We start from the raw sequence: 21,852 nt of genomic DNA, 5'->3' as shown, positions 1-21,852 counted from the left end.
TAAACAACAGCTCGCCCTCACAAAAAAAGTAAGTATGCTGTACGGAATGACTAAGGAATTGCGCTAAATGGGCCAATTTGCCAAAATGTTGAAGTATCGCTTTAACACTTGTGTTCTTTTGTCCAGACATAAAACTTAAAAAGTAGAGTTTTTAAGTCTTAAAGAAACACATAGATTTTTAAAGCCACACCTAAAAGAGGCCCAGATTTTTTCAGTAAGACTGAATTGCTGAAAGTTGAATATTTACTCATATAAATACACCTTCATTCATAAATCCACACCAGAATATTTAAGAGCAAATCAGACTCTTTTAAATGGATCTCAAATCTTGAAACTGCAGGGTTTTTTTTAAACGCTGTCAGGACTCTTTAAAGCAGGACAGTGTTTTTTTTAAAAAGCAGACTAGGATTATCTAAACGCTAGATTATTTATTAAAATCAGACTTGGCACTGGGCTCATCAAGTTGCGCTCAGTCTCTTTGCCCTTGGCCTCTCCAAACTGAACTGGGATTCTCTATTCTTTGCATTAAACCTGGCTTGTTTGAACTAACCAGGTTATCTGGACTCTCTACACTGATTTAAAAAAGACCTGAATTCTCTGAACCAGACCCTTCAAATAAGTCAGTTCTATCGACCGGTTAATTCCTCTGTCTCCACTTTCTCATACGACGGACGGTGGGTATTAGCAGAGGTCGACAGCAGAGGGAGTGGGAGGCTAAATGAACTTGGAGGGGGGGGAATGTTCTGTAAATAAACACGTGAGTGAATTCTGACAGACAGAAGCCTCGAGGCAGCGACTGAGGTATTCCTAAAACACACTGTTCAAACACGCCACGGCCTAATCAGTGGGGACGTCACCGGCGCTCGCTGCCGACCGGCAGAGGAGGCGGTCAGACGCAGGTTAGGCCGGGAAGGCGCGGGAGCGCGGAGAGAGGAGCGATGGCCGAGGAAGACGGGCGTGCTGGAGGCCTGCTTCTCGTCTCCACACTCCCCCGCCGCCGGCTGCGGCGTCCGCTGCGTCTGTCACACGCCGGAGGGCCGGTGACGTCACGGTTAACCTAAACATCAGGTCAGGGTCCGGATAACACGCTCGGCCAAGACCTGAGGAAGAGCCGCAGCTCCCGCTCCACTTCCTGGAACTATTGAGCGCTAGAAAAAAAAAGAATAAGAATAAAAATACAGTGTCCCTGGTTGCTAAAAGTGGGAGATGTTTTGACTCCTGCCAGGGCTGGGGACTCGGGGAATGGGTCCTGGGAATCTCGCATTTTTGGAACACGGTAGCCGTTCCGTTTCCTGCATCACTGGGAGACTTCCTTTTCACACAACAATGAAAAACCTCAAATTTCAACATTTTTAGGAGCAACAAACCCCGGAGCCCCTGACAGGCTGTCAGTCAGTCAATCAGCTGGAGCGTCTCTGTCTCACAAGTATGCCCGGCCTCGTCAGTGTGGCTCTAAATAATCTGGACCAAACACCCAGCACAGCCAAAACCTTCCATCTCTTTCACCAGTCTGCGGTGGTTCACATGAAGTGTTTACAGAACCACTTTCCTCACTGGGGGAAAAAAAAAAAAAAAACATCCCCTTTGACACATGAACAAAATATTTTGTAAGTAAGACAAATTTTTGTCTAAAAAAAAAGTTACTAAAAACAGCATGAAGACAACAATGACTGATACCTATATCTTCAATGAAAAACAGAAAACAGAGGATAAATGCAAAAAAACAATGCAAATGCAAAAACCCAAAACAAAACAGTATTTGTAATATCTTGAACACCTAAATTATTGCGTGATATCAAGGGTCAAGGTCAAGGTGATATCGTTTGTCGGACTCAACCTCTGCTCTTTTGTTCAGCTGGTCCAGCCTCCAGAACCCTTCAACCTGTTTATCAGTAGATATCTGACAAAGGTAGCTTCTACTTTGACCATTTCACTGTCTGATCGGCTCTTTGAATAATGCTCTCTAAAGTCTACACTGCTGTTTAGCCCAAAGTTCTAAACCTGGAAGAAAAAAGAAAACAAACCAATCTGCAAACATCTTTTTATACTGCGAAAAAAAAAAAAAAAAAAGTTTAGAACTGATGCTTGTATGTTAAGGTTTTTTTTAAAAAAGTTTTTCCCAAGACTTAAGCTGTTATAGGCTTATACCGCTGAGAGAGCTTCTTTGACGCGTCGAGCGTCTCTCCTTTCGTCCTCTCTTTACAGTCTTAGCTCACTAACGTCTCTGTCCTGCTGCTCTCTTCATCCTCTTCACGTTTGGATGTGTGGTTTCTGCTCCCGTCAATCTGCAACACGCAGTTTTTTTGTTGTTGTGTCCGGTTCTTTTCTCTCTTCGCTCCCTCTAATCCAAAAATGATCCAGTCAGATGTTTTCTACTTCTGAGTCTGGCTCCACTGGATAAATCCTCCTGAGAAAAAAGGGAATTTATCCTCCACAGTTGTTTTCATTCTCTGTACTATTGCCGCATCGTTTTTGTCTTTTCAACTGAATTTGCTTAACCTTCTTAATACAAACTCTTTTGCGGGACTGGCTACAGATTCTAGAATATTTTAGCTGTTTCCCAAAAGTCCGAATTCGCTACTTAACCCAAAATATGTAAAAATTACAAAAACATGTGTTCAACTGCAATCCTGAATGTTTAGCTAATTAATGGGAGACGCAGGATTTTATTTAGTCGTTTCTGCTCTGGATGGTTTGCTTGACAACGGAGTAATGATGAGATGATCAACAGGGACAAGAGAATGATGAAAAGGATGTTGGATATGGGAGTCAGAGTTCTGCTGTTTGCTCTAAACATCTTCCATCCGCTTCCCCTCTTCCCCCAGATTTAGTTTCTTCTTCTCGCCTCCACCAACAGCACACACACATTAAAAAAAAACTCCAGACCTCTAATAAAGTCATCAGTGTGAATCTGTCACGCACGCAGCAGTGAAAATAAACAGAGCGGGCGATGGGACTGTCGGACAGCGAGGGGGCTGGCAGCGCACGGCAGCACCTTCGGACGGGGAGCTCTTCACAGCCACTTCACAGGTGAGGCTATTTGGACTCGCTGGGAACAACGGAGACCTGCCAAAAGCTCCGAAAGCAACAAAGAAAGGATTCACAGCAGCAGCTCCGACAGCTGCTGCGCTAACCGGGCCTGGCAGACGCAGAGCGGTCTGGAGCTGGCGGGCTCGCCAGCAGCGTGCCGGCTGGTATGTCGGTTTGGCTGACCACGCTTAGCGTACAGAATATCTCCACTTGAGCAATCCTTTCTGGCCACCGTTCACGTTGTGTGATTAGGAGTCAAATACCGGCCTGGAAAGTACACTGTGAAGCTGTAATGAGTCCGAACAGGGATTCAGCTTCAGGTACTGCTGAGATGAGAAGAAAAACTTTCTGTGTTATGAATTACAAACGACAAGCAGAAGTCGCACAGTGTTTTGAACAGGGATGATTTACTGACGCCTTAAGTCTTACTCCACCCACCTTATTTGTGAAACTTAAAAACAAATGGGGAAACAGAGGAGGAAACCCCAACAGAACAGAAAATGTTGGTTCAAAAGTGTCAGTGGCTGCTGGGTAATTAATGAATGACAACTGTTGACTGGCGCAAGCTCGTAGAATTATGAGGGAGTTATTGTATTTCTATTCTGCTACAACTGATAATGGCATCGATATCAACAATTTATCATCTATCACCATGCCAAACAGTCGGCTTAAAGTTTTGTTTTTCTTTGTTGGAAAAAAAAAAACCAAACACCATTGATTCTACTTCTTCTTCACTGTTTACTCTGTTGATAAGTTGATATTAAGTTTACGGTTCTTTTCACAAGCGCAGACACACAGGGTCGGACAGGGCAGTCAATATCGGTGCAGTGCTAATTATAACCCTCATGAAGCTGCACTCACAACGGGCGTTCAAATCCGGGGCCACAAAGGTCACAGAGCAGTAGCGTGGTCTGTCCTCCCAGGTCACGGGTCAGCTGAGTCCATGCACGGTGCGACGCTTCCTCCACCCCTGGAAACTGTACATTTCCCATCGGGGCAGCGGGCACACAGTAGGCACGCTCAGTCCGAACGTGAGAATGACTCTGCATTGTTCCCATTGGTCATATTGGGCCTGTTATCAGCCCTATCGGTCCTAATACTCGGACTCGCATTGTGTTGGGCTGCTCCGTTTATTTGGATTCAGCCGCTAACAATGAAAACATCGCCTCTCTTCCAAGCGGGGCACAAACACACGGAAAGCAATAATAATAATGATGGGGGCAGAAAAGTGTACGTATAAATAGTAAGGGGAAGTAACTGAGCGGCTATGGCGGGAGCGGAGAGTAAACAGACAAAAGTATGAATGATGGAGTGAACAATTGATTTGAGGTACCTGGCAGAGCGACAGCAGTCAGTCTCTGCTACCTTGAAATCTACTTGGCAGCTGGAGGTCGGCGAGTGTGCGTGTGTGTGTGTGGGTGTGTGCTTATAAGAGTGAAGTGTGTGTGACAGGTGAGAGGTGATCTCATTTTGATGTAGGTGAATCAGCCGTGTTGTGCTTGGCCGCGTTAGCTGCAGTACAAAGCGGAGGCTTTTCACAGCCGTCCAAATGAGCCTCTTTAATCAACCGCCTCAAAAACCACATGTGTGCGAGAGGGGGAAGGAAAAAAAAAAAAGGCCCAGAAAGACACATTTACACAGTTTCAGAAAACCAAAAGCTTTTTCCTGAGCGGCGACGAGGGGCCGGGTGAATAAATTGTAGACAGTGTGGGGAAACTCCACAGCGGTAATGCGTCTCACCTGACAAAGCATCCTGAGCCTCAAAGAAGGTACTGAGGCCTCCTTTCACCGAGGACAGGCTTCCCTCGTTCTTCTTCGTAGAATGTTTCTTCAGGTTAGCGGCCGCAACCTTCAGCTGCTCGAAACTGTGGAAAAAGCCCATGACATTGTAGCTGTTGTGAATATTGGCACGTTGGTGTTTTGGAAAAAGTGTGTATCTGTGTGTGTGCAGGAAAAGACGACTTCGAGATGCACATCTGCGCCCACAGTCAGTGTGTGTGTGTGTGTGTGTGTGTGTGTGTGTGTCTGTCTGTGTCTGAGTGAGGTTTCCTCCATAGGAAGAAACAGTCACCCGGTGAGATCCAAACAGAGGCCCCTGGTCATGCTGGATCCCGGGGTCTAGGTTACTGGAAGGCTAAGCAGGGGCGGGGGGGAAGAGGGGGAGGAAGCCAGGAGGGTCCAAAATAACTCTGCTCTGCCCTGACATGACAGTCTGGTGGGTCAGCAGGTTGCCTCGTCCACATTCCTCACCGTGCCATTCCTGTATACTGTTGGTGCTTTTCTCAGGCTGCAGGTAATGTTTCTCTTATCAGTTCATCCATCAGGCTCCTTTATGTTTCAAACGCATGTCAGACAGAGAAGTGGTTAGCACTGCTCGCTCACAGCAAATCCACAGTTTGAACCGAGGAGACTTCATGTTCTCCCTTTGCATGTCTAGATATTGCAGACTCTTCTCAAAGACAAAATGAGCTTGAAGCGCAGTAGAGGCCTAGCAGTCGCAAGTGTGGAAGACAAATGAAGGGATGGCTGCTCAGACACTAGAATGTCAGCATGTGGTCAGAGCTTTGAGGGGCCTTTCTCACTGGTTTGAAAATCCATCTACTGGACTCAAATCAGCCGACAAATCTTGTCTTACTGAGAGGAAATGCAATGCTTTGGTTCCTGTTTCACAGAGTGATGATCGGACTGTGTGTTCCCACACTCAGCTGAGTCATGCACCAGCGCTCTGTAAGCGTATGTTTAATATAGCAGGTGTAGAAGAAAGGCCAGTGGATGGAGGGTATCATGAAACCGGTCTGAGAAAAGGGACCTACTTGGAGCCGGCGTGGTTTTCGATGAGGTACCAGGTGGCGGAGAAGTTCTCACTGGTGAAGTCTCCACTCATTCCTGGAAATGTCAGCTCCATGTCTTTCTGTGGGATTTTACCCCTGAAGGAAAATCAATAAGAACGAGAAACCAGTGAGAAACCAATAAACGATACAGTGGAGAGTAGAAAAGAAACGACCAAATGGATTTAAAGTGTTTTTAAAAAATGTAATCATGTGGGGAACTGAGTATATTTGATGGTGCCCCAGCAGGTTGGGTTTCGGCTTTCTCCAGCAGGGGGCAGTGTGCGGCCAGGACGTGGCCGGGCCAGGAGCTCCATGGCGTGGGAAGTGCAGTGTGTGACGCCTGGGCGCCCCTGGAGGACCCAGTACTCATTAGGGAAGCTTGATCTCTGCTAATGACCTGTGGCCTACACAAACCAAACCCCCACCTCCTCCTCCACCACCGTCACCACCCACTCTGCAGCTACACACACACACACACACACACACACACACACACACAGTATGAGGAAACCCAAGACAAAACCATACATAAGTCCAAGACAAGACAAAAAAAAATCCACGACAAGAACACTGTTTCTGATGCAAACACACAAAAACAAAACCACTCATTCGGACCACAACTGAAAAGTGCGAAGTACAGAAAGTCTGGGCTGAAAATGAATGTGATCATTATTATTTCTAACATAAATATCATTTGCTATTTAGTCCCAGTACACACACGAGGGTAAGAAACAAGGCTTTACACTAGAGGCGTCCACACTGCGCCCTGCAGCCCAGGTCGGCCCCGTGGTCCACGCTGTAGCAAGTTCCAAAATCTGGTCCACATGTGAAACAAGGTAGCTTTGCACCAAAACAAGGCTAACTGAAGAATAACGTTGATGTCGGCGATATAATATGGCTAAATCAAAACTAATACAAGTTAGCAAGTTTGTACAGAAGTCTGCGTCTATTGAGTCCCCACGCATTCAGTTTGTTTTTCTGTAAGCGGCCATCAGTGGAAAAAGTCCGGACACGCCTCTGATGGGCAGTTATATTTGAGAAATTATATGATGACAGATGATGAAATCAAAATAAATAAAAAGAGGTGAGGATAGTGAAAAGCATATTTCCAACAATTCACATTCTTCTTAAAAGTAGAAAAAAAAAAAAAAATCAACCCCTGACGTTTTATCTTGTGTTGAGACGAGACCAGGACGGAGGAGAAGTGGCCTAAAATCACAGCTCTCAGCAGGGATATGATGGTTTGGGAAGAGGACACTGATAAAGATAGAATGAAACGTTGAAGATTCCCCAGCTAGGAGGCTAAGAGGTGTCCGAACATTCTTCCAGAGAGGTGAACCCGTAACGTCGTGACCGAGTCCTGTGAAAACCGGAGATGGAGCGGACAGGCCGGTGGGAAACGGGCCGAGTCGGGCTTAGCGCTGAGTGACTCGGCGGCAGCTCAGAGGTCAGGCGGTGGCGGCGGGCCGAACGAGATCACTGAAACCAGCCTGCAGCCGGACGTCGTGCCGTGGTCTACCACGACCTGACTGCCCAGCGCAGAGCGGCAGGGCGGCCAGCCGTCAGCTGGACGCCTGCTGAGGGTTTGTTGGGGGAGGAGAGCGTCTACTCAATGCTTTTTGAGTTTCTGGTCCAAAATCTAAAAATCAGCTCCCCACTGAGCGGGCCGCCACTGACCTGCCGCCTCCGCTCTACGGCTCTGACAGGGGTCACGGCGTGGGAACCCAACGCCATCCCAGCATAACACGCACTGAGTTATGAGCAGTCACCACACAGTTTACACACAGCCACACAGAGCAAGCAGTCATGTTTTATAATCCACAAAACAGATCAGCTGGATGGACGTAAACACACTGCTGACGGCTGGCCGGGAAAAAAAGCCTGACATGTCGCAGAGGTTTAGTATGGAGCTGACCTTTTTCAAGGCAAAAATTTAAGAGAAAAACTCTTCAGTGGATCAAAATAAACAAATTAAATACTGAATTGGGTCAAAGAATTTCTACAAAAGAGTAAAATAAACAGAAACAGTAGGAAATTAGTTACGATTTTATCTAAAAAATGGAAATAGGAAAAACAAAGTTCAAAATCTTGTGGATAAAAATTTGAACAAGCAGAACTACAAAAAAACAAAAACTGCTTTAAAATTATACAAATACTAAACTTTATAATGAGGCTTAAAAATATATATATGTGGAACTAAAAACTGGCTAATGATGGAAGATGAAAAGGCAAAGGAAGATGGAAAGAACTGAAAAATGAAATGAGATCAAAACAAACAATAAATTAAAGACACCACCAGGAAAAAAAAAAAAAAACTGTTGCACAGGAAAAACAAATGACGGATTCAAAAGAAAAGTCCGAAAGAAAACCTTCGAAAGATCAAGATGAATCTATACGACTGAACTATATCAGGACTCAGAAGAAAGTCTTATGTAATATTAGACAGGTGGCATCAAGTGGCTTTATTTGTTATTTCGCCATGCCGTGTGGGAGAGCCCCGCAGGATTGATGGTTCTCTGGGAGCGGGCGAGCGGCGCGGGCTGTTTATGGGGGTCTCGCCTCTGGCCACGAGCGGTCACTTGCCCCCGGCCCCTCAAAGCCAAACAAATACTACGGCACAAATGCCAGAACACAAACTATACATTACACTTTCTGGGATGCTTGTCGGGCGCGTGGGCGGCAGCACCGCGGCGCTGTCTGCTCTCTCGGCCGCCGTGTTTCCACTGCCGGCGCGGGGCGGTTAGAGGCCGCTCAGCCGTCGCCGCGCCGGCGTAATATTTCAAACGCGGGCATATGGGGCCAGTTATGTTTCTGTTTGGGGACGTAAACCATGACTCAGCGGCGAGAGCGCCTGTGTTTACGGCCACTTTCTGCGTTGCGTGTGTTCCCGGCGCGTACTTGTCTATGTCGATGCCCAGCGGATTGGCGGGCCGCAGCGAGAGGGGGGAGATGCCTTTGTTGCGGTCCGTCCTCATGTCGTAGTAGTTCATCTCGTCCACCCACACGGCAGACTGGTCCAGGATACCTGCGGGACCCGGCGGGACAGGCGGAGACACTCGGCTCAGCGACCACCACACGTCCCAGATGTGCTCGCACACACACACACACACACACACACACACACACACACACACACACACACACACACACACACACACACACACACACACACACACACACACACACACACACACACACACACACACACACACACACACAGAGACAAACGTGCACGCACACACACACTCTCCAGTATATCTAAACAAACACAATAACACTGTAACTTTTTAACCATGTCAAACTAGGTCATGTTCAGGCGCACGTTTAAAAACTACCATCTTATTGAATAAAAATACTTAGAGATTTACTTACTTGGCTCTGGTTTACATACCTCCTTCACTTGCTTACTAATTTACTGATTGACTCGTTTATCTAGTTTTCATCTACTTATTCACTTGTTTGGTTATTCAATTACTTCACAACTTATCAGATTAATTACTGCCTTAAATATTTACCTAATTCCATGTGCATTCTAACATAATTACATGTTTACTACTTTAAATTTTCAATTTCTAACTAAACTACTTTTTCAGTTGCTCACTTCTTTAAATCCTCAGTTTTTTTAATAACTATTTCTGTACTTTTTTCTTTCACTTAATTACTTATTTAGCACCGAATCACCTTGTGTATTTACACTTTTTTACATCATTATTTACTTATTTAAATCCTGATTTGCACACTTCCTTACTTACACACTTACTGTATGCTTATTGGCACGTGCGCTTACTGTTTTACTTGTATCATCATTGATTACTGGATTTATTCTTTCTGTTTTTAAAAGATGGGTGGAGCAGATCAGATGACAGATGCAACCAACCCACAGGCAGAAAAACTATAAGTCTATAGATATTTTTGCTGAACTTTATTCATGGAGTTATTTTATTTCAGCGTCTATTAATAAATGTATTTTCCTGTTTGCTGCGGGGAAACAAAGAGGGAGGAGGCGGAGGCCTGGATGGAGACGTGACGGCGGCCACTTCCAGGTTCTTACCGATCCTCTCCGGCCGGATCAGCTTGAAGGAGACGGTGGAGGTGCCCAGGCCGCCGGACTTGGTGGTGACGATGATCTCGCCCTTGTCGTCTTTGGCGGGGCCCACGCGGCACACTATCTTGCTGGCGGACATCCACTCGGCTGTCAGCCGGCAGTTGTGGCCGCAGATCGACAGACCTGAGGCGGAAGGAGGGGAGGAGGGGACGAGGTGAAAAGGCTGCGAGACGCAGACACACAGTGACAGAACAAATAAACACACCGCACACACACACACACAACCACGCACGCGCACACGCACACACACACACACACACACACACACACACGCACCTCAGACAGGAGGCAACCCTTACAAGTAAATGATTCACTTAATAGAATACTTTCTGAATTGAATTAACTTTTCGCTTCATTATTCACTTACAAACATTAATTATTCATTTATGTACTTACTGATTAATTTTTTTATACTTGCTAATCTATTTATTCAGGAATCTCTTGGTTTATTCACATATTTTCAAGCTGTTTATCTACTCATTGAAATGGAATTACTGTGAATATCACTGAATGTTTTGGTCATTTTGTTCCAGTTACTTGGACACTTAGGAGAATACTTCCCCTTCTGTATCTTTGTACTTGTGTTCTTCCATATTTATTTATTTTCTTTTCTCTTTCCATTCTCTTTTCCGAGTTTTACCATTTTATCCAGTGAGTTACGAATTCATATATTTCATATTTACATAGTCATTTAGTTTTTACCTACTTGCTTACTGACATTGGTAATTTACTCACTTATTGATTCACTTCCTTATTTACTTATTCACTCATTCACCTAATCGTCTATTCATACATGTACTTGCTTACCGCTTTACCCAATCGTGCATTTACTTATTTATTCACTTTCATCAAACTGTCAGGAGGGGTCAGAGGTTCAAGTTGGGGTCAGGCTGGGTGTGGGTGGCCTTGATCTTCCTCCCTTTCACTCGGCTCCTTCAGGCTAATGAGTGTCACTTCAGTGCTAAGTGGCTCATTACAGGCACGACGTGCACTCTGCCCTGACATCTGTCAGCCTCCTCTTAAACCCTCCCCGATCGCGCTCAGCCACCAGAAGACAGACGCGGGGGTCACTCCTGTTTCCAGCGGGGGGCGTTTGGACATTTTCACTTGTGTGTGTGTGCGTGCGTGTGTGTATGAGAGAGACGAAACACCATAGAAGCCTAAGAGAGCTGATCAACAAATAGCCCATAAAACCGTGAATAATATGCCCATTAGAGAACCATTTCCTGCCTCTGTTCTCCCGCTTTGTTTGAATACAAAAGCACTCACACACACTTCTGCATATCTAATTGGTAATTCCAGACCCGGGGGACGTTCACGGGCAGAAGTACCCCTCGACCACCCTGACCCACCCCCCTACTTACCCCTACCTCCAGTAAAATCAAAGAGGAGGAACTGGCGAATATGAGGGAAAATATCAGCTCAGAAAAAGTGTGACGCTCAAACATAATGAGAACAAGATGGTGGGAGGCCGTCTGTGTGGCTACACAAAATTAAACACGGACAACTTCGTTTTCAGCACTGTAGGTGGTTAAATGTAGAAATTAATTTAAAAAATAAACACAACATCGGAATTTTTTTTTGTAAGCATAAAATTATATATAGGACAATATGATAAACTTAAGTGGACACACAGTGTAAATACAAAAATAAATTGAAAGATAACTCAGCAGGAAAATTAGAAATAAACCCAGAATTTCACAATTTATGATGAATAAAAAAAACATATTTCTTCCTTTAATTTCTTTAAGGACATAAAAACATTTTTTTTGAATGATTTTCCTTCCAAGATTGCTGAACTGCTAATTTATTACACACAATACAAATGGCACAATCAAAACTTAAAAAGGAAATTTTTAATTTTGTTAATTTAAAACAATATTTTGTGGGGGAAAAAAAAATTAAAAAAATGTTTGTTGTTCAAAAAAATACTCTGGAAGAGCAACTTTTGTGATAATGTAGTTTTAAATTATTTTAAAATTTATTAAATTTATTATTTATCATTTTAAATATTCAAAATTTAAGTAAACATATCATCTGCAATAAATTATTTCACCATTACAGACTAGAAAAGACATATCAACAGGTTCACTAATAAATCAGTGCAGGTGGTTAAAATATGTTAATAAAGACACATTTGTGTAACTTGTTTAAGTAGAATGTAACATTTCAAAATTATCGAAATTCCACATTATGAATAAATCCGTATCAAATGAATCCTTCAGTCCTCTTGTGACTTTTGACTCTGTCGCCTTTTTTAAGCTTAAACTTCTGTTAGAGTTATTTTTAATACAACTATTCACGGATGTGTGCATATCTGTCCGAGAATCTGAACCAATGTTTATTATCGTTACTATAATTATTGATTTGTTTTTATAAAATAATATTCATTTCATAATGAAGTAAACAATAAATATTTGGAAGAACGATGTTCTGTAAGTACAAAAAATCTTAAACTTGAAGTATATACTCGTATGATTATAAAATTAACAGTAAGTTAAAAGTCTAAAACGTTTCTCAGATTTATATCTGATACCTTTCACTAAATTAACTAGCATCATTAGCTTTGTGTAGTTTTGTTATGTGATTATTAAATTTTATGTATAAATGGTGTAACTGAAACATGAGATATAAATAAATCAAATACATTTTACTGAACATACTGTTCACATCTCCTTTGTTATTTATTGAGTAAAATATGATCTATGAATATTTGGAATATTTGAAAGTGATAAAACTTAAATATGACAGGAGGAGAAAGATGGTGTCCGTCCACTTATGTATAAGCAACAGTTACTTCAGCCAAATCAATCAATCAATACAAAACTAGGCACACTTTGTCATTTGAGGTCAAAAAACAAACTCCTCACCCCAGAAATATTAATCCTGTAATGAGTTGTCTGTATGTGTATGTTCACATATCACTGGATAAATCTGCACAGTATAAGATACGTGTTCAGGTAATGGAGTGGAAGCAAAATAACGTCTTGCGGATCAAGACCAGGAATCTTCGCGTACGTCACTCCTCATCAAAACCGCTATCATGTAACAGTTGTGTGTGTAGGAAAATTAAACAGAAAGTCCGACATGTCGGTGAGTCAGAGAGCGGGGTGCGTGTGTGTGTGTGTGTGTGTGTGTGTGTGTTTAGTCGTGTTGTTGTGACTGCGTTACCGATGAGGTCGGCTGGTCCGGTGCCCAGGTTTTCCCCTCGGATGGTGACTTTGGTCCAGGCTGCGCCCTCCTTGGGCGAGATGCCGGTGACCAGCGGGGGCTGGCGGGGGCGCGACATGCTGGCCTGACGTGGACGGGTCGCTGAAATCACACCTAGAAGAAAGACACAAACGGAGGGTGGTCAGTTAAAGAGGGCGACGCGTGAGTGAATCAGTCACAACCTTCAAAAAGCCTTCAGAGATCCTCACTTTTTACTGTCACTGTCCTTTTGAGACAAACATATGATGAGAGTGTATCTGGCCTGAACGCCTCCCACCGACTCCCCGAAGCCTTTAGTGTCAGCGTGGCGATGAGCTGCACTGTCGTCTCAGACCAGGTGGGATCGCAGCGTCTCCAGGTAAACAAACTGACCCGAGCGAGGCAGGAGACGACCACAGCAGCAGCTGTCTGTCCGTACGGGTCAATATCTGAACGCGTTAGAAGAGACTGGCTTTCCATTGCTCCAGTCAAGAGATTATATGTCTTTTCTTCTACTGTCACAGGCTACACTCTGCCTTGAGTTAATTTCCTAGATTTAAGAACAGATAAACAGATAGGTGAGGCAGAGACTGCTGTCGGCTCTGTAGCTGTGACGAGTGCACGGCGAGCGGCTGCATGACGGACCAGCAGCTCCTCCTGCCAAATGACTGAAACCAGAAATATCTGTCGTTATGTGTTTTGTCTTTATCAATGAAGCACCTGTCGTCAGGGATGTAACCATGGTGGTGGTGGTGACAAAAAAATTTCCCAAGCAAATTGAGACTGAAATCTTTTAATAATTTCTGTTAAATCCAACAATGTATTTTCTGATTTTTTTTTTTTTTTTTTTAGCACGGTATCAACTGAACTTCTTTCTACTCCAGAGGTAGGTGCAATTGTGTAATTCCACCAGTTTAATAAGTTGGACGTTTGCATCGATTTTTAACTGTCTCGTTAGATCCCCACCTGTCCTAAAACAAATGTAGCACAGACTGGTTTACAGGATTTAAAAACCATTTAGCATTTAGTCAATCAATTACGTGATTGATTATCCCGAAGCAGTGGAGCAGTGAGCAACCACATTCAACTCAACAAGCTGGATATTAATGCACACCTAACGACAGCTGCTGGCAGTGCTCGCAACGCCGAGGCCCACTTGACATAATTCATGTTATACTTCTAGAAATCCAGAAGTTCATCTTGACGATTAATTCACAAGACAGACTTCTTAATTCACTGAAGATAAATACTTCGCTTCAGGAAGTTAAGAGAAAACTGTCAACGTCATTTCTAGCTGTTGGTTGAGTGTTTTGATTTCACAGATAAGTCGACCAGTCTTGACTAAAATTCTGGTTTTGGAGACGGAGAATGTTGTCACCTGCAACACTATCCATGAACACTACGAACATGGGATGTCACGTCTGCTTCTTCAAAAATAAACAAGCAAATGCATGAATGAGTAAATGAATGGAAAAATAGCAATTAAGAAGAAAAATGTATCTCTGTAAACCCAACACACCTCACCCTCTTTATTAAATTTTTCATAAAAAGGATTTTATATATATAATATTTATTAATTATTATTTACAGAATTCAGAAACTATCCCCATATGTCTATATGTAGCAGTGAATTTCTGTGCTCACGCTAACCTTGCGTGCGGAACTGTCGTTGTGATGCATCTTAACAGTGAACTTCTATACTGTGAGGACATCTGAATTTGAGGACATCTTTGTCAGTCTTGTTGTTCACCAGTCTCTCTCTGCTCGACATGTAAAGTCTACTTGTTGCTTCCTTTGACGATTGATTCAATTATTTATTATTTATTGAGTTGTGCAATGAGTGGAAGACTGCAAATGAAATGTCCTTTGTAGATTAAATAAAGATTTCTGAATCTGAATAAACTGAATTATCTCAACCACACCAACAACAACAAAAAAAACTTACTGAATTGTGCAAAACCTTTCCTAAATCTGCCAGAGCTTACTCCAACGTTACCCGCAATTGTTGACTGCAGGACACAAGCAGCTTTCAGCTGGCAGGCCCAGTTAATTTCCCACCCTGTCTTCAAACAACGTATGCACTGCAGCAGTTATCTCTCAGATAATAGGAAAAATAAGAGTAGGGAGCCAAGAATGAAAGAGCAGACAGAGAGCAGGGAGGAAAGGAAGAATGTAAACCTCACAGCGCAGGATAAATAAACCTGGCCTCCCCAATCATTCCACATAAGCCCACACAATACTGTACAGATTACGGTACCAAAGAAGGAGCACCCATGCAAATCAGTTCACGTTGGGGCTGAGGGAAGGAAGAGAGAAAGAGAGATTCCAAATTCATACGAAAAAAAAAAGAAAAAAGAAAGGATGTATTTCAGCAGCACAGATGTTTGCTAATAAATTGCTGCCAGCACTTGGAGAGGCTGAGCGACGATCGGAGGCAGCCCGAGCCACGCTTCCGCCCGTTCCTTCCCCGGCAGCCGGAGGACACCCTCCAAAAACACGATATGCCGGGCTCACACGGGCCGAGGTAAATCACTGCATGGAGATGTAATAAAACTCACCAGAGCCGGCGCGGGCTCTGGATTCACAGGAAATGCAAACTGACAGAGCGAAACACTGATTAGTGAACTTGTTAAAAAATTTTTCCTGTAACAACGAAGTTCAGGTTTCATTGCCAACAGCAGCTGAGGCATCTATCAAGACCTATTAACCAAGTCCCCGGTTCAATCATGCTATATATACACTCAGCGGCCACTTTATTCGGTACACCTTGCTAATAGCAGGCTGGACCCACTTCTGCCTGCAGAACTGTTGTATTTCTTGAGGGCCCAGGTTCAACAAGACTCTCGGAATATTACCCAGAAATGTTGGTCCATGTTAGATTATTTTAGCTGCACATCCATGGCGAATGTCTCATTCCATCAGATTACCAGTGAAATCCATTGGACTGTGAAGACCACTGGAGTTCATGTTGAAGAGAGCGGGATGACTTGAGCTGGAACTGCTGGAACTAGTGGAACTGGAACTGGAAGATGGCACAACTAAGTCATGAAGGGATGGATAAGATCAGTGACGATACTCAGCGGGCTGTCTGTAAACCATTCTCAGCTGGTACTAAGAGGCCAAAAGTGTGCAGGGAAAAGCATCCTCCTCTCCACTGGACCACCTTCAGCAGCCTTAAGTGTTGATACCAGACAGAACCGATCCAACCTTTCAGCAGAAATGGAGACTCATCAGTCCAGGAAATGTTCATACGATCCGTTATTGTCCAGTTTGGTAGTCCTGTGTGAACTGCGTTACAACTGTCTGGAGGGTTCACATCTTGTTTTGACAACCTCAGAACAGGAGAATCCTCAGGTGTCCAAGTGATCCTAAAATTTCTAACTTAAAATGTAATTTTTAACTTAAATTTCCTGTAAGATGGATGAAGCTGAGAGCTGAAATCATCAGGTATGAAATGTTTTTCACATCCATAGGATATTTAAAAATGTATCTGATTCCTAATAAAACAATGTGACAAAGCATAAATAATAAAACAAGCACAAAAAAAATGCGTTTGGTAGTTTATTTTTTGTTTTAACCATACTTCCTGAAAGCTCACACTGTGGGATGCACAACGGAGCCAAGGATGTGGGTTGTGATCCTGTTTGATTTCTACTTGTTTTTACAAAACAAATTAGTACAATGATATGATTATAAATACACTGAGTTGACTGCAATGCCAGAAAGTAACTATTCTTTATACTGACCAGTGTTCCTTTAACTTCCTGTTGAAACTGAGAAGAATTATAACATCAACTGTGTTTATTTCAGATTTGATTCCCATTTACAGTACCGTCCGACTCTGGATGTCACACTTAAAACACAGCAGCGCAGGACACATCGGGCACACAGAAGCATGAATAAAATCAGTGGGACGGCGGCACATGAATTGACCCATAAACCTTCCAGGGGACCCCCCACGCTCCCCCTCAATGGCCCCGACATCCCCTTAGCTAACGAGAAGCCTCCGAAGGGATTTACCTCGTGTTGTTGCTGCTGCCCTGCGCTTGTCAGAGGAAATGGAGGGGCTATGCGTCTGACATGCAGAAGATAAGAGGTTAACAGGCCTAACACAAGAGCTGGGTATATCCTTCATCAATCCCACATGTTTAGAGTGGGAGCGGCCCAGGCCAGAGGACAGGGCGATTTATTCTGTGTAATTCTCATTCTGCTTCCAGGAGTGTTTTCTATCCTCTCCCTTCCAATCTGGGAAATACACGTGCACAAACAGTCAGATAGCCTGTACACACATGCATGCACACACACACACACACACACACACACACACACACACACACACACACACACACACACACACACTGGGCAGAATGACAGCTCAGCTAGGTTGCGTGCGAGGACTATGAGCTGGTGTTGTGTGGTCTGTGTGTATGTGAGTGTGTGGAAGGATCTGCAAAGAGGTCTGGGCAGTGCGTGTGTGCATGTGTGTGCGTGTGTGTGTGTGTGTGTGTGTGTGTGTGTGTGTGTGTGTGTGTGTGTGGTCTGGGTGTGTGGTCTCTGGCGCGGGCCTGGGGAGAGCCTGCTGACGGCTGGGATGAGAAAAGAGCCGCTGTGTTTACTTTACTCTGGGGGCTGTGCATGGACACGGGAACACTGCCCAGACCCCTCTCTGTAACACCAGCGTGCTCGCACACTCGTGCACATCCACATGCATGGCGTCGCGCAGAACCAAGAGGCGGACTCTCGCACAGGTCTCATGTCACGCACCATCACAAATACCCTGCAAACAAGGTAATACTATAACTTCATGCAGGCCGAGGCTGAACTGCGGCTGAGTTTTTCCTTGAATTAGCATTAAGAGGAAAACAAAAGAAAAGGTCTCTGAATCTCCAGCTGGAAACTGAGGAGGACGGGAGCATTTTCTGCAAGAGGGAGGACTATAGTCACCTCTAGGGGGCGTTAGAGGACCCCCTTAAGATTATACCCCACTTTGTTCCAACATGTGAGGGTAAACTGAATCAATGACAACACAGATTGAGCCTCTGGATCCTCTCCCCTCTCTGTCTGTGGTAAAAGGGCAGGTTTGTTTTCCTTAGAGGCACACTAACAAACAGCGGGGCTGGCTCTAATCTCAATGGTAGCGGGTTTTGGGCCTTGCTCAGGGAGCCACAGTGCTGACCTACTGGCAGCTCGACTGGATTGTACAGTCAAGAATAACACGGTAGTGTCAAAACTACCACGTTACACTGCATTTCACTGTCAAAAACACCTCAGTCCTGTCACCGAACCCACAGTCAAGACGTGTGTCTCACATACTGAGGTAAACTACATTCTATTGTCTGTCAAAAAAGCCAGTTCAGGCAAAAAAAAATGCACAGCAGTGTTAAAATGACCATAATGAATTAAAAAATGATTTATTATTGTAGTGTCAAAAATAGTAATGGGGTGGATGATAGCAGTACTGAGGACAACTGTATATATTTTTAAATGTGTTCTATTTGTTACTGAAATTAAGAGTTTTAATTTAACAATTGGTAAAAATGTTTCCTTTGGGGCTTTCATGCAGTAAACCACATTTTTTTCAAATTCTTAGAGAGCAGCTGGGACACTACTGGCAAAAAATACCATTTAAATGATTTGTGGTTGAACGTTAATGTATTATTGATATCATTACCTGTCCTTACTGCAGCTTCTAAGCAGAGTTAATACTTGTGTGTGACGAGTGTGTTTGTATTTCCCCCCTGGTTGATGGTGATCTTCAAAATAGTCAGTTTTTCAAGCTATGACATCCAAAAGAAACCCTGCTGAAAAACCTGGTTTATATTTATCTAACAAATGGATAAGACAATCCTACTGGATGTAAGATTATGATGTAGAGGTCAGACATTATTCGGGCGAAGCATGTTACAAACCAATTAAAGCCAGAGGAGCACTGACTTACTAAAATAACAACTCAAACACAGCGCCATCGTAATTTTTCAAAATTAAGATGAAAATTTTATGCAAAATACAACAAAGATCCTTTAAAAGAACTGATAAGTAACACAGTAGCATTTCCACTTGTTTTTTCTTAAAGGGGCAAAACACTGAGAGCAAAGGTAATCTTAATTTTTTATATCGTGCCAGATCACAACAGATATGGAATGGTAACACTGGCTCTCAGAATAGCTCTCCTGATCCAGGTCCGAGTAAAAGTACAGCAAACAGCTCAGTGCTGCATGCATTACCCCTGAGCTGCAACAGTGCAGTCAGCAGCAAATGACGCGTTTGATCTGGCTTATCGGAGAGGAAGTATTGTGTTGGTTTGCAAGAGGTCAGTAGGATCATCTAATATTCGGGTAGGGATGCAGTGAAATGAGTAAAAGCACCAACCTTTATCTACTTACTGATACGATTACTGATAAGAGTACTTGTTAAATGGTATGAACTAGGGGTGCCGATGTCTACACATGTAAACAGTTACACGAATAACAAATCATAACCCTTTAGAAAAAGCGTGTACAAGTTTTTTTTGCCCTCCTCCTCTTTGTTCATTTATCACCAATATATAAAGTATTTTTAGAGGGGATAACGTTGCCTGAAAGCTTCAGACCAACAATGCCCTTAACTCTGGATGGTGATACTTTACCCTCCAGTATCACTGTTAGAAACCTGGAAGTCCCTTTAGACCAGGATGTATCCTTTAACTCTTACATTAAACAGGTCTGCAGGACCTCCTTCTTTCACCTGCGTAACATCTCTAAAATTAGAAACATGTTGACTCAGGATGACGCTGAAAAATTAATCCATGCATATGTTCCCTCCAGAGTAGACTATAATTCCCTGTTATCAGGCGGCCTAAAAAGTCTTCAGCTGGTTCAAAATGCTGCAGCAAAAGTTCTGACAAGAACCAGCAGGAGAGATCACATCGGCCCAATATTAGCTTCTCTTCACTGGCTTCCTGTTAAATCTAGAACAGAATTCAAAATCTTTCTCTTAACCTATAAAGCCCTGAACAACCAGGCCTCATCATATCTTAGATATTGGTCCCATACTGTCTGAGGAGAACGCTTCAATCTCTGCTGGAGGTTCCTAGGTTCTCTATAAGTGGAGAGGCAGAGCTTTCAGGCTCCTGACATGTGGAACCAGCTCCCAGTCTCTGTTAAGAAGAGAATGGATTACAACATTACAATCTATTCAGCAAACGCTTTTGTCCAGAGTGACTTACAACACACACCAACAGAGGTGGCTGCCATGCAAGGCACTCAGTCCACCCACTGGGGGCAATTCAGGGTTCAGTGTCTTGCCCAGGGACACTTTGACATGCAGACAGAGGGACACGGGAATCAAACTCACAACCTCTTGATTGTGGGACAACTGCTCTCCCCAGTGAACCACAGCCGGCTGACACAGTCTCTACTTTCGAGGTTAGGCTTAAGACCTTTCTGTTTAGTAAAGCTTACAGTTAGGGCTGGTTCAGGGCAGTCTGGACAGTTTTCTCAGCCTCGTTTCCACAGTAGTGTTGGTGTTGGTACGGCACAGTACGGGTTACGTTGTCATGTGTTTCCACTGAGTAAAGTTGTGGATAGTACCAAAACACCCGTACTCAACCCAGGCCTCTTCTCAGTTCTCCTAAGTTGAGGTACCAGGTGCACCGGTACAGGTATCAACAGGGACGAGCTACAACACTGCCGCCTTGCTCATTGGTAGTAACGAGCGTCACTCTAGACAAACTTGCCGTGTTTAAACAGTTCATCAGATAGGTTGTTGTCTGAATGTTCCCATTTACACACACTGTTTGTTTTAACTCGTCACTCTAACCAGTGTCTCTCTTCTAGTCTGTTCTCTCTCTCTGATCCCCCACAGTGGAATTGTAAAGTTCATGGTCTGAAGCAACTGCAGTGAGCAGAGCAATGCCAAGTCAATTTGGATAATTAATCTGTCTGTTCTATCCTTTTCTCTCTTTCTGTCCCCTCACCCCAACTGGAATAGCAGAGAGCCTCCACCTCTGAGCCTGGTTCTGCAGGTTTCTTCCTTTTAAAAGGGGTTTTTCCTTTCCACAGTTGTTTATGCTCGCTCATGTGGAACTGTTGGGTTTCCTCTGTAAAAGCAGCCTGGAAATGACTGTGTTGTACTTGGCGCTATATAAATAAAGCTGAACTGAATGGAAGCAAAAGAATCCCCAAACTGTGGACATCACTCGTCCTTTATCGTCTACCTGTGGGCAACGTTGCTGACACATGGCATCATGCAGTACTGGGGAATCTGCAATGAGTGTGAGCACTTTGTGCAGTATCGTACCTGATGCTGGTATCGCTGCATCCCTATGTGGGGTTTAATTTTCAATCTCACGTGCTATGCTGCTTTCTGCATTCAGTAAAAGGCTGATAAAAACAAGAGGAGCAAACTGAAAGAGACCTGCAGACACCTGACTGAGCCAGTCAAACGCCAGATGTGCACAAAAACATAAAAGCTGAACCTTACTTCCAAAAGGTTAGAACAATGGGTGAATATTATGAAAAACCAGCAAAAATAATCGAACAAATAGCTTTGTCTTTTCTTGTTAGGGGCATGGATTTGATATGAGCAGTTGAGGCCACTGAAATGCATTAAAGCTTTGCAATATCTAAAAAAAAATTCACCTAAAACACTTAGTTTTTGAGCTGTTTCAACATGAAAACAAAGCAGTATTTCAAAAGTTATAAACATTTTGACAAAAAT

General features: G+C 43.6%; 1 protein-coding gene across 2 annotated transcripts in view; it reads right to left on the bottom strand.

Moving 5' to 3' along the window:
* exoc2 (exocyst complex component 2) overlaps positions 1-21,852 on the bottom strand; it is a 55,267-nt gene that overhangs the window by 27,019 nt on the left and 6,396 nt on the right. For both annotated transcript variants that reach the window (XM_030082463.1, XM_030082464.1), the window contains exons 2-6: positions 13,138-13,290; positions 9,913-10,089; positions 8,760-8,886; positions 5,844-5,957; positions 4,771-4,895 (exon numbers count right to left, since the gene is read on the bottom strand). In XM_030082463.1, the coding sequence (XP_029938323.1) occupies positions 4,771-4,895; positions 5,844-5,957; positions 8,760-8,886; positions 9,913-10,089; positions 13,138-13,255 (661 nt within the window). In that variant the 5' untranslated portion in view covers positions 13,256-13,290. The remainder of the gene's footprint in view (positions 1-4,770; positions 4,896-5,843; positions 5,958-8,759; positions 8,887-9,912; positions 10,090-13,137; positions 13,291-21,852) is intronic.

This window comes from Salarias fasciatus, chromosome 23 (assembly GCF_902148845.1).
Source record: "Salarias fasciatus chromosome 23, fSalaFa1.1, whole genome shotgun sequence".
Taxonomy (NCBI): Eukaryota; Metazoa; Chordata; class Actinopteri; order Blenniiformes; family Blenniidae; genus Salarias; species Salarias fasciatus.
Note: the sequence above shows the minus strand (reverse complement) of the source record. Positions and strands in the feature narration are given on the sequence as shown.